Source organism: Dermacentor albipictus, chromosome 2, assembly GCF_038994185.2.
Source record: "Dermacentor albipictus isolate Rhodes 1998 colony chromosome 2, USDA_Dalb.pri_finalv2, whole genome shotgun sequence".
NCBI classification, from domain to species: Eukaryota; Metazoa; Arthropoda; class Arachnida; order Ixodida; family Ixodidae; genus Dermacentor; species Dermacentor albipictus.
This window is the reverse complement of record NC_091822.1, coordinates 141,380,944-141,393,759: the sequence shown is the minus strand read 5'-3', so window position 1 is coordinate 141,393,759 and position 12,816 is coordinate 141,380,944. Positions and strand designations below refer to the sequence as shown.

The 12,816-nt window shown below is 46.0% G+C and overlaps 2 protein-coding genes across 2 annotated transcripts in view; one reads left to right on the top strand and one right to left on the bottom strand.

Annotated features, from left to right (window-relative positions):
* LOC139056125 (nuclear speckle splicing regulatory protein 1) overlaps positions 1-12,816 on the top strand; it is a 276,929-nt gene that overhangs the window by 215,968 nt on the left and 48,145 nt on the right. The window lies entirely within an intron of this gene.
* LOC139056119 (telomerase-binding protein EST1A-like) overlaps positions 1-12,816 on the bottom strand; it is an 89,618-nt gene that overhangs the window by 34,479 nt on the left and 42,323 nt on the right. Inside the window, exons 13-15 of the mRNA XM_070534013.1 lie at positions 11,030-11,133; positions 8,670-8,840; positions 6,891-7,046 (exon numbers count right to left, since the gene is read on the bottom strand). Coding sequence (XP_070390114.1) covers positions 6,891-7,046; positions 8,670-8,840; positions 11,030-11,133 — 431 coding nt within the window. The remainder of the gene's footprint in view (positions 1-6,890; positions 7,047-8,669; positions 8,841-11,029; positions 11,134-12,816) is intronic.

Here is a 12,816-nt window from a genome sequence, read left to right as displayed (position 1 = left end):
AGCGCTCTCGCTCTTCGCGTGGCGAACAAACACGCGTTGTCGCACGGACCGGGTCGACCAAGGCGCCCGCTAATGATATCGCCAAGCAGCCGCCGGGGAACGTCTCCCGAAGCGCGCCCTGTCCGGTCGTACACTCCAGCGAGGAAGGCTACGGGCCACACCTTTACGAGGACCTCGCCTAAACGTGCCTTGGCAATGGCACAGGGTCGTAACGGTTGGTGATTAACGCTTTCACGTGACTGTTGGCCGTGGGAGAGCAGGAGACACATCGGTGACACGCGACCTAAACGAGCGACAACGCATGCGAGTCGGGCCATCGGTGGGGGACTAATTCGCGGACTGACCGCGCTGCGGCCCCAGGCAAGGTCAGTGACATGAAGACGACCGAAGATGAGAATCCGGCCGTCGAAAGCCAAATTGGTGGTCTGTGCGCGCAAACATGCTTCGGCCGTGTATTTCTGAATGGCACAGTTATTGGTCAATGCTAGGGAACCTCAACATTCTCAGAGAAAGGTGCACGTGTAAGCAAACTTCTACGGGTCTCTCTTTCCGCCCCCACTCTTCCCCCCCCCCCCAAGAATAGAAAAATCAATATCTTGCTGGCAAAGCACATGACTCTTTATTTTGTTAGTTAAATGAAGGTCTGGTACCTTTAAACCCTAGGGGAAAAGTTGCAAGCCTCGCACCGCCCTAAATAATTTAATAGCTTTACTAAAGGCAGTTTCGGTTTCGTTCCCCAGGAAGTGTCTGTGTTGTGATGTCGCGACGGTTTGGCACTCCCTCCGGCTGCCTCGTATGCTGGTACTCACTACGATTCCCAGTGCATACCAGTGCATATCAGACGACCGAGCGAGCGGAGCGAGTGCCAAAACGTCGCGATACTCTGCTCCCACGTGACCACCTTCTACGTCGCGTCATCACAACACAGACACCTCCTGGGGAACGAAACCGAAGCAGCCTTTGGTAACGCTATTAAATTATTTAGGGCGCTGCGAGGCTCGCCAGTATTTTTCTGTGGGGTTCAGAAGTCTAGGACCTTCACTTAACGCAAGAAAGAAAATCTGCAGTATCGCCCAAAATGCTAGGCATCGATTGCGACAGCAATTTAGTAGACAGCTATACAAAGTAAAGATAGCATTTTTATCGACCGTATAAACTTGTAAACATTCGCTCACTAACTAAATCAGCAAGCATGGTGTGACGCGTGCACAAGCAAAGGTGAACACATCTCACTCGATGACAACTGGAACTCGCTGTCAGAACGCTGGAGTGCGAAAGCCTGACAGCAGCAGTGAGCAAATTGACCGTCATGCTGCCTCTCGCTTCAACGCGAATTAAGCAGCGAAAACACAGCCCAGAGGAAGCTATCAGCACCCAGTGCACTGTCTCCATCGCAGATCACTTTCAACATAGAGGCCGCGCCATACGCAGCAGCCGCCGCAGTAAAACCGGACCCGCCCCTTCCTCCCGGCACTTTGCGCGCGCGATATTGAGCAATTGCGATTGAGCAGCCATTGTAGGCTCACTCTCGCACATACAGCATACGGCGTGTGGCGATGATGTTATTGCCCTTGGATTTTATGCGAAACATCACGGCGACAGCAGAAATGCACCTATAATGCCCATATAATTGCTATTGCAATAAAAGAAAGAAGGCGGGAGAGATAGAGAGAAAATAAATGAAGAGTTGTAAACATCATGTCTGCTCCAATTTCAAGGGTTCAGCACAGCCTTCAGGCAACAAGTTGCAGGCACAGCCTCCTTTATCTTTGCAATGCCTGCTCAGCTGCTCCTAACTGTAGCAGTGCCATTTTCCGAGTCATTCCAAACCTGTCACTCTGTGTACTATGTCAATCCATGGCTTCAGGGTCAGAAACTGCTACGTGCATTATAAATAAATCGATGTCAGTCGAGCCGTCAGTGGAAGTGCGCCATGCAAAAGGAAAGCGAGGCCCGTGACGTATGCGTCACGTGGTCCTCGAGCTTCGGTATGGGGGATCGTAGGGACGGAATTTCGTTTGTGGAGGCTAGACAGGGCAAGTGGAGAGAGTGTCTCTCTTGGCAGTGGCCCTTACCTACCGAAATCATGGATTTGCAGCACTGAAATACAGTTAAACCTCGATATAGCGAAGTCGGTAAAATCGGCAATTTGATTCGTTTTATCGAAATATCGTGTTGAAACTCGAACTTTTATGCAAATAAGTACAGTCGCCGACCGATTTTTTTTACACGGAGAGGGGCCACAGAATTTTCCTAATTATCAGGCAATCCAAAAAAGTGAATCTGCATGAGAAAACAATTCATTTTGATAAATTTGGGAGTCGGCGACAAATAATTCGGTTTCATTCCACGTACGTCAATGATGCCTTCACATCGGCGGTACGATTTAAGCAAAGCCAGCCACGCTGTCGCGCGCACGCTGCCTCCACACCTGATAGCGTCACCCGCACTGGGACCACGCAATCAGGAAAAGCGCTTACAGTGGGGAGCGAAACTTTGCCTGCCTCTCGCTCCAACAGGTCACCAAAACTAGAGATTACGCTACCCCCAATACTAAACGCGCGGGAAGACAGCTACCACACCGACTCGGCACGCCCACTCTTTGCACACACGGCAGATTACCTCTAAAGGGTGCACGGCTTCGTATGTACTCAGCCGCGCTTACAGCCACGCGCAGCCACGGCCGAGCCAGATGCGCCAGAAATCGAGATGGGTGCCAACTTCAATGACTCCTCCCACATTTCACCCCCTCGCGCAAGCTTGATCGCGTTTAGAGACTACCCCGGGACATTCGAGCACTTGCCCGATGACGAAAGCATTCCTCAGTTAAATTCTGTCACTAGTACTCAACCGCTCTTTGCAAAAAACATCCTTGCATTATAACACAAAATAATATGCTACTTGTACAGTTTTATTTCATTTTTAGAAAAAAGAACTCATCGAAATTACCCTAGACAATGACACAGGCGGTCAGAGGTTTTGTTGTCGCTCGACTCTGCGCCACCCACACTTTCGGTTTTCATTAGTTTCGTTGTCACTTAGTGCTGCGCTGGTTTTGCTGGCTCGCATATTCGCACAAATGCAAGTAGCAGAGAGTTCTACTTCCATATGATGTCGCGAGATGCCGAAACGGCCTACGCCACTTGACCAAAAAGCAGCTGCAGCAGCGAATCCACCACTCCGTCTTCGCTTGGTACTGCCATCTGTCGGATGCTGTTTCACTCATTGACAGCAGCAAAGGGTGGTGGTGGTGTATGCAACGTCACCACTCCCCTGGCTGGGTGGCGGGAAATTTCAATTTGGAACAGGTATCCGGACCCTTCAGATGCAATTCACTCGCAAACTAAGTATTTTCTTGACCCAAAAACAAGCGTTGCAAGGTTTCTGGAATGGTATTTAAACAGTCCTTGTCGACTTAGTATTTCCCTTTAGAGTCCCTCTAAAGAAGAAAAGGGGGTTTAGAACTTTTTTAAAATTTTTTTGCGTCAATTTAATAAAAATTCTCACCCAGACAGAGTTTTTCATGCTGATCTTAAAAATATAATAGCTTCTTAAATTGACTGAGTGGTTCCAGATATAATTAAAATTAATCAGCTACTGTTTATCTGAACTGTAAGAAGAGTATCAGCCATAATCTTTATAGACGTATGGCTGGATACAACAAAGTGTAAGCAACACAACTGTAGGTCTACTTTTTTTATATTGCAGGTATTAGCAATTTTACAGCAATCTGAAGTTCAATCTCCACACACGGCAATCGTATAGCCCAGATTTTAAAATTTACAAAAGCGAAATTTAAAAATCTGCTCCTAGCATTGCGTGGTACACACATGTAGCTACATGCCGCTGTTAAACTTATGGTTCTATGTGTACTGAAGACCGAGATAGCGCTTCGGCAAGTCTAAAAACACCAGAAACGAGATTCTGAGAAAACCTGAAAAAACAAAATCAGCTTATTTTTATAACACCACAAAACATTTAAATATATACAAGTGCTATTTAGTGCATTAGTAGCCTCCAGGAATGTAGTCTGGCTAGTGTCACTGCGGTGATGCCTTCTGAGCACCCGCTGCAAGCTTTCAACCGATGCATTCTCAGCAGACGTAGCCAGCATTTCGTTAGTCCAGGCAACAGTGTCATCAACGTGACTTAGTAGTTCCGATTTTCGCTCAGTAGCAGGAGTTGGCACTAATGCTTAAAGCTTTTTTTGAGCTTCACTGTCAATACGCCGCAAAAATTCTGGCTACAGAATAGTAGCGTCGAGCCGAAATGTGGATGAAACGCGGCCGTTATCAGGAGCGCTTCGGGGGACTAGACCTAACACGCCATCGGGATCTCCGGCGTTGCTCGACGGCGGGAGCGGGCAGGGTAACTAGGGTCCGACGTAGCGCGAGCACACGTTACGTCACGTTGGCGAGAACAATAGCATTTATCGTTAGACAAATGGTTCGACACACTGGTGCAGCCAGTGTAACCAGACGAAGCCACTAGAATCCGACAAGCCCCGCATTGAGCGACGCTCACTCGTGCACTGATAACGTTGGACTATAAACGCGCCTTATCGATGTCATCGGGAAGCGGTGCGATGGAGTGTTGTTTCTTGACGTTATATGCTGCCTTCCTCTTCCCTTCTTTTTTCTAAAGTTGAACTTCATAGCAAACTTCGGAGTCAAGGTCGGCATCGCTGTCAGCGTGGGAAACCTCATTGGCATGCACGGCGTGTGAGGAGCGGCCACGGAGTGATGCAGACAACGCCAATCTAGCCAATGGCATGGCTAGCAGAGGGTCACGTGCCTTTGTCTAGCAATTACACCACGCATTGGATCTTCTTTTTGACGTGGAATTTCTTCACGGACGGAGCCGGTGGTGGCGGGAAAATGAAGACAAGAGACTGCTCTTTCAAACGATATATGGGTCGGCGTGACCGAACGACTGCGGGGGCCGTCACGCACCATGGGAAAAGCGCTTTTTTATGGAAACTTTGGCTCCTATTTAGCCCACACTGGTGCCAAAAATTTATGTTACTGCTAAAATATTGATTTAGAATGCGCAAAATTTGGCGAAGTGGTAGAATAATAGTTGGAAATTCCGAAAATACCGTTTTCAAAATAGTGATCTTTTCTGGATTTTTTTTTTTTTGTCTCTAAAACCCATGTCCCTCTTTATAAGGTGTACAATAACGGCAAGCATGCACAGTCCATTTATCTATGTCATCTGAAGCCAAGTGTTTTGTGTAGCGCATGCTACGTGTAAATGCCTAATTCAGAAGCGAGGTGCTGATTTCTGGATTCCTTTGTTATACGTAACGCCTGTGAAATGTACTACAGTAGAACCTTGTTCATATGTTTCAGAGAAAAATGCAAGAAAGAATGTACTAACTGGGCAAACCCACGATCCAATGGCAAACTGAACGTTAGTCGATAGCTACACAATGCTAAGCCCTTCGAGAATTGTTGCATCACGAGATGCCAATGCGCACCGATATTGTGGGGCCCAAGCAACGCAAGACTTGCGCTGTCGTTTTTGCGGCTTCAGAAAGCTTCTGTTGGTGCTCCTCGAATCTTGCCTGGGTCAGCAGCTGCTTCAGGCAGAGCATTTTGGTGGTAAGTTCTGGCATGCCCACTTGGCGAGAATCATTGAGGCACGATCAAGCTGATGGGGCTCTAGCAACTCGAGATGTTCGTTATCTTTTTAAGATGGTGATGAGAAACCAAAATAAAATTGAGCTAGTAGGCAACACTGGAATACGATGCCACGATGCTGCCAGAACAAAACATAATGCTCACTTCATGCTGCCTGCAGTAGGGAACAGTGTGCCTTTTGGTTATTGCCCATTAAAAGCATGCAGTGTGCTTCTTATGCCACATGCGCTGTCTAACAGATCAGTGAAGATGATTATCGCAATGGGTTGGCAGCGAGAGCTGTGAATGGAAATGTGCAATGACCCACGAAGACAATCGCTGGTACCAGAGTAGGAAACCGAATGCATGGTGGCATTTTTATGTGACGCAGGTGGATGAGCACTGTGGGTAAGCTGCCACTGCAGGTGCCTACCCCTCTCGATTGCGCGAATACCTTGAATTTTTTTTTTTACATAATGTATCAAACACTCACAGTTAAGCGATGTAATGAGAATTGGTGCTGAAAGATTGTGTCTTCCGGGAATGCATTAAATGGTAAAAAAAATGGAAACGTAACTGTACTGGGTCATTTTTTGTGGTGTTGATTGTGAATGTTGTTGGCATTGGGAAATCGTACAAAACGTGATTGTATCAACAGGGTTCTACTGTATTCTATTGTTATAATGAAACCGAAAATGCAAGATACGAGTCAATATGGGTTATAGTGAAGCAAAAATCCGTTCACTTGGCAGCTAAATAGTCAGCAGAAGAAATTTGAAATGGCACATTCTAGAGGGGCACTTACATTTGGGCCAACAGTATGGCTTGGCTGGCCTGTAGCTGGCAAGCCAACTTGTCAATCCTGTCTGACCTTACCAATTTCATAGTAGCACATTGAGTGTAAAGTGCATTTGTAATTTAGGGTTGTTCTCGTGGCACGTATAAGCATGTCAAGCCACTGATGAGCCGTTAGAATCCACAGAAGACCTTTGCTGGTCTGTCCGAGGCACCATATATGCTTGCATTTTATCCATATAGACCTGACAGCAAAGTTTTTTTTTTTTTTTTTGTTCACGTGCTTACAGAGAATATAGGATATGAAGAAGGTATTTCATATTGGCTGTTCATGTTGCTTTATATTCAGTTTCATATGTTCTGTGTCATATTGGCATATTAATTTTATATAACTTCAGTATAACAAGCTTTCCCTGTAAATCTACTAATTCAGTGCAACCAAGTGCAAATGTCAGAAAGACGCCCCTAACTCACTTGTACGCAGGCGTGCTGGCGTTCATGCTGCTCTTTCGCCTTGCGTAACTGCTCCTTTTTGGTCCACAACCTCTGGATCTCGTTCTCTTCCTCCCCGGACTTGAGCGGTGCCTCCTGGTCGTCCAGAGAGTCGCCGAGTTCCAGCTCGTCGTCAGACTGCAACCGTGCCAAGATTGCACTTGTCGAGCCAGCATTTGCCACTCCCCCACATCCCTACACAACAAGTGTGATACATTAGACACCCACAACTGGCCGCTTATGTCACGGTGAACAAAGGCTTCCTTAGGCAACATTTTGCATTCCCAAAAAGGGTCTCCGAAATGACCATGTGAACAGCTCCTACATAACAGTGATGGCCAGGAGCATGGAACAACTGCACTGAGATGCTCCCAGGGGAACGCCTAATTTGTTCAGTCTCCTCGATAGACACTGCCAGCAAACTCACAAAGGAACAGGGGTGGGTGGGGGGTCTGCAGTTGAACACCTCGAAACTGCACAAAGGGTTATGAGGGACACCGTAGTGGTGGTTACAGAGTAATATTGCGCACTTGGGGTTCTTTTAACGTACACCAAAATCGAAAAGTACACGGGTGTTTAGGCCTTTCGCTCCCATAGAAATTTTGCCACGAATTGAACCCACGACCTTGTGCTGAGCAAGTAGAAGGCTGTAGCCATTAAGTCACCTTGGTGAGTAATGACAAAAAGAGGGAGACGCAGTGGTGGAACAGCAATTTGATCTTTCGGCGCAGACGAAAAATTGGCAGTTTTGCCCAATGGGCAACACCCTGTCAGCGATAGCAAGGTTCAATGTTGTGCTTGAAGTCCTCAGATGCTGCTCTAACTATATGCAAGTGCGACTATATGAGGGTGCGCCACCCTCTGGGCACCCTTGAAAGCATTAACATAACGTGTGGGGCCTGTAACTGCATTGCACAAGCACCACCATGCTGCCCATGAAGAGTATTGCCAGTGAAATTATTTGCCTTTCAGATTATGAGCACTAAAATGGTTTGGACTTTTTAATAGACTGAGATGATTTAAGATAAAAGGTATGCACTGTGAATGAAATGTCTAATTACATTTGTTTGCATGCTGCAATTGTAAAAAATTCTGAGTATTAATTCAGTCACGAACACAATACTTTATCTGAGCAACTTTGGCACAGTGGGAAACATACATTTGTAGACTATGTGGTCTCAATATTAATTGAATTTATGTGCACGCATCAATGTGGTATTTGGGATAAAAATTACCCAACTATTTTAATTACATTTTAAACAGAGTGGCTTTGCCTGTGCCTATATATTACGATGTAAAGATAGTTCCACCATTTGAACTTGCAACAGGCATTCACGCGTTCACCGCACTTTGATATTAACTGTCCGCTCGGAATTTGTGCCCGTCAAGTCACTTGAGCGATGTCAAACTAAAAGTGCCAACAAGCAAAACAGTAGTCTGCTAAACACAGCTCTCCTGCCTAGCGAATTTACATGAAAAACCATTGAAGGTTACGTCTACTCTGAGCGCATACAAGATCGCTCAGTTACACCAATTTCTTGAGCTTTAATACTGGAAAAAAAAAAGAAATAGAATTCCGTCCCGGAATTTTCCTGGCAAAGGGTGTATGTTTCAGGTATATAGTAGGCCAGTAGCACAGCTTCAAGAAGAAATGAGGTCTGCCAATGTAAACATAATCTTTCATCACAACTGCACACCACAAAATAATGAATGCCAGTGATCCACAGGGGGCCATTAGGAACCAGTGCTCGAAACACTTACCGAATCATAAGTCAGGTCTTTCTCAGAGTCAGACTCTGTGTCCAAGACAGCGATAAGTGAAACAAAGCGTTTGCGTTCCACATTGAACTCCAGGTAGGGCGGCGAGATGCCACACAGGTAGTCCCCAAAGAACTGGATCCGGCTGATTCGCAGGTAGTTACGAGCTCGCTCCTGCACCAATAAGGCACACAACTTAGAAAAAATATACGTAGCTGCAAACTTGAGAATTTTAAATTTTGTAAGAACACTCACAGACATGACGAAGTGAGGTGGGTGGGGACAGCAGGAAAAGTGCAGAGCAAGTACTAGCAGAACATTTCTGCAGCGACTTCAGTAGTAGCTTTAAGGGGGGAGGCTACCCTGGAGACCGAACTTCTTTATTTTTTAAGATATCCAGATGAAACTTTCAGGGTACGTTCACACTACCGAACTATGAGGAACTGCAAAGTTTCATAAAGATATCTTTATTAGTTCCAGAGTTATTGAGGTCTAGGTGATTCATGTGTGATTCATGTGTGAACTAGGTGATTCATGTGTATGCCTGAGGAAGAGCCTGCAGAAATGCCAGGACATCGCAGGAAGCTGAAATTCACTGTGATGATCCCTTCATAGATATTCCAGGGGGCTAAAGAGCCCTTTTTTTTTAATTTCCCCTCCAAAAATTTTTAAGACAACTTTGAATTTGATTTAGCCAGTAATGACCACATTCATTAAAAATTAATTGCTTATTATAAATTAACTGCACCAGCTTTCAAAAAAAAGAAGCCTGTTGCCCCCTGGCAAAGTCATTCAGGAACAGAATAAAAAAAACGGCATGCAAATCTGAAGAGCGGTTCTTGAGATATCGCCTTCCCCAGCCCCACTACTAGCGAAAAAATTAATTCCGAGAAAACAGGCCTTAAAGTTGAACACGTGTTTTTTTTATTAGAAATCTCCTGCGGAGCTTTCAATTAACTTTCGCGACTCCAGGCACACTCTGTGTGTCGGATTTTCGACTGGCGACAGCCGAAAGCACAGTTCCGCCGCTGAAAAGCGTCTACGCAGTCGGCACTCGCTGCGGATGATAGGAAGTTCGATGCTCGTACAAGACGCATATCGCGCTCCTGTGCACCGAACATCTGCACTGTCTTGGGCTTTGCCGGCATCGCGTGCAGCGAAGAACTAGCGAAAAAAAAAAAAAAAAGCTGAGCAAATAATCGAAAAGATAGCGCTAAGCGATGAACAGCTCGAAAGCAGGCGATCAAAGGGAACGCCCGCCACCACCCGCGCAGCTGCCAATGGCAGGCGCGCTTTAGCCCGCGGGATTTGAGCAGCCGCCGCCACCCGCGCAGCAGCCAATGGAAGGCGCGCTTTAGCCCGCGGGATTTGAACGCGCTGCTCCGGCCAATCAGCGCTCCGCATCACATCGCGGGAAAACGCCAATAGCGCCTCAACCGTGCCGACGATGCCATTTTGCAAGGCGGCAAAATAGAGACAAAGAATTCACGGTCAAAACGACATCAAGATGGCGCGGGCAGGCCGCGTGGGCCGGGAATGGCGCGCGCGCGAAGTTTGACTTCATTTTGGCATTTGCGCTTGTCTTATGGGCCGCGGTGGCCTCAAAAGTAGCGTTTTTTTTGGTACTTTACGGTTGAATTAGGTGCTGATAATTACAGAAGGTAGTTTATGAGACACACAACCCAAAAATATCGTTTTTCAAAAATAGACTTTTTCGCGATTTTTCGGTTTTCAAGGGCCGCGTCCCCCCTTAAGCACTAATGCAGTTTCATTTAGGAACATGTCATCACTCCTCAAAGCAACAGCCTGCACACAAACCAGGTTAAGGAGCCCAGAGTCCCAGGCCTGCTGGCTTGCTAGTGTCGTAGATAACACAAAGTTCACCCCACGCAACAGTCAGCGATGACAATACTGGGCCAATAGCACTGGCATGATATGTGCCTCTGGGAAATCTTCATCTGAAAACACCGAATCGGCCTGTGATGTCAGTTTTGTGGAATTGAGACCCGCATACTTGAAGAAGTTTTCAATCACACTAGCACTATTCTATGCAGTTTTAGTGCACAGCAAATGTAACTGAGCACTTTTTGCACTCTGTTAGTCTTAGGTGGGCTAATGACACGTGGACAAATGTTCCGGCAAAACTGCTCTCTAGTGGTGTTTCATTGTCGAGAGATGAGAAACGCATTGAATTCTATGACCGTTTGCCAGGGATGGGAAAATATTTTGTTGCAGTGAGAATTTTGTTGTCTTGGTATTTATTATAGCAGGGTTGAACTGTAGTGGCAATGTTTTGTACAAGCTGAGACGTTGGGCCCTACAAATGGGACCAAATTTATTGGGGCTGACACACCGCAACTCACCCGATCGCATGGCACTTGGACGTAGAAGGGTTCCTGAGGGGCTCCCAGTAAGGGAACAAAGCTGGTCAGGGTGGCATCTTCAGGTAAGGTCACCAGCTCACGATCTGCAAAGCAATGAGAGAAAAGATATGGCTTCGTTTTCAAAGTAACAACTGCAAAAAGCTAATGTCATTGGGCAACTTGACGACTTGCATAGCAGTTTTTTGCAGTTTTAATCTCGACCTACACAAGGCCTATGGTCACATTCTTTCTCTTGAATTTCTAGATGTGGATGTTATTGTGGGCATTGGAAATGGTCAAATTTGCCGTTTTTTCGGCTTTGGTTGGCTTAACCGTGTGGTTAACATGTATGGTGGCGGCGGAAACAAGTCCCAAATGGCCATGGACGTAGATGTATGATGGCAACAAAACACTTGAAAAAAAAAAAATCATCTTTACAGAACAAAGCACCAGTTAGCGTCAAGCTAGAGGTGCTGCAATCTCCCTTGTCTTCTAGAAAAAATTTCCTAATGTGCTGCCGCCTCTTGGCTCCATCCAGAACTGATATTTCACTTCGCTCTATGGTGGCTGCCACCATGGTGGTTCAGGAGTAGTACAGTAAAAGCTCAGTAACTTGACACCCTTTAATTCAGAAATTCCGACCGATATTTTGGTACCAGCAAGAATGCATGTTAGTCTACGTGATGGAATGCTCGCTAATTCGGCAGAATTTTCATGCACACCATATAATTTGGAAAAATGCTTACAACTGCCGCCGCACAAAAGCAAAGTAAGGGCAGCACCACTTGAGTGAAACCATGGGAGGCATCGCCATAGCATAGCCATCGTCATCAGTTGGTGTGGCGACTACAGCACCACTAAACATCCGTTTTTTGTTGTTGTTTTGTTTATTTACTTGTTCTCTTTACTTGTTCTCTTTACTGTTGTTGTAGGACATGCACTGTTTAGGCCATCAAGGCATTACTGACCTTTTTAAAAATTACGGGCCTGGACTGCAGACTTTGAGCATGCCAAACTGCTTGCCATATGTTCTACATCTTCCTTCTATCGTCATCGTCACCCATCATGCACCTCTTTCTTCCCTCTTTCTTTCCCTCTTCCCCTTCCCCCAATGCCGAGTAGCTGGCTAGAGGAATATACCTCAGGCCGACCTCTCGGCATTTCGTGTCATTAAACTTCTTTCTCTCTCTTTCTCATCAAGTTTTCTTTTTCATTGTTGCCTTGTTGTGCATGCCATGTCACCATGCGCTACAATGATGGCAAAGCTGGCAAAGTGACAGAAGTGCGAGGCCAAGAACTTGGCAGTTAAAGTCGAAATCTTGAAAGCATTGAAGAATGGTGCATCGCGACATCATGAAAAGGTAAAACATGAAGATAAGCACATTGGACCCATGTGAAAAACGAACAACACACCCTGCAAGCCTTTGAAGGTGAAAGCTTAATGCATCAAAACAGTGGCTGCAAACCACAGATCATTCTCAGCTGGAAAGTTTGTTTCGGTGGGCGATTGACTGTTTAAATGCGCATCTGCCTCTGCGTGGATCTCTTGCCTGCATGCTGCTGATCAATTAGAAAGGCTCAGAAAACTTATGTCAGCTGGGATATGAGCAAAAAGGCAGACATCGATAACGCGGCACTTCAACAAATAAAAGTATGCTGCTCCAGCTTGATCTTAATGCTGTTTTTGCTGTTTATTCGTTAATTCAGTATTCAGACAATTCAGATGTTCTTTTTTCTGGTACTGTGAGATGCAAGTTAATGCCCTTCTACAGTATTCCCCCTTCGGA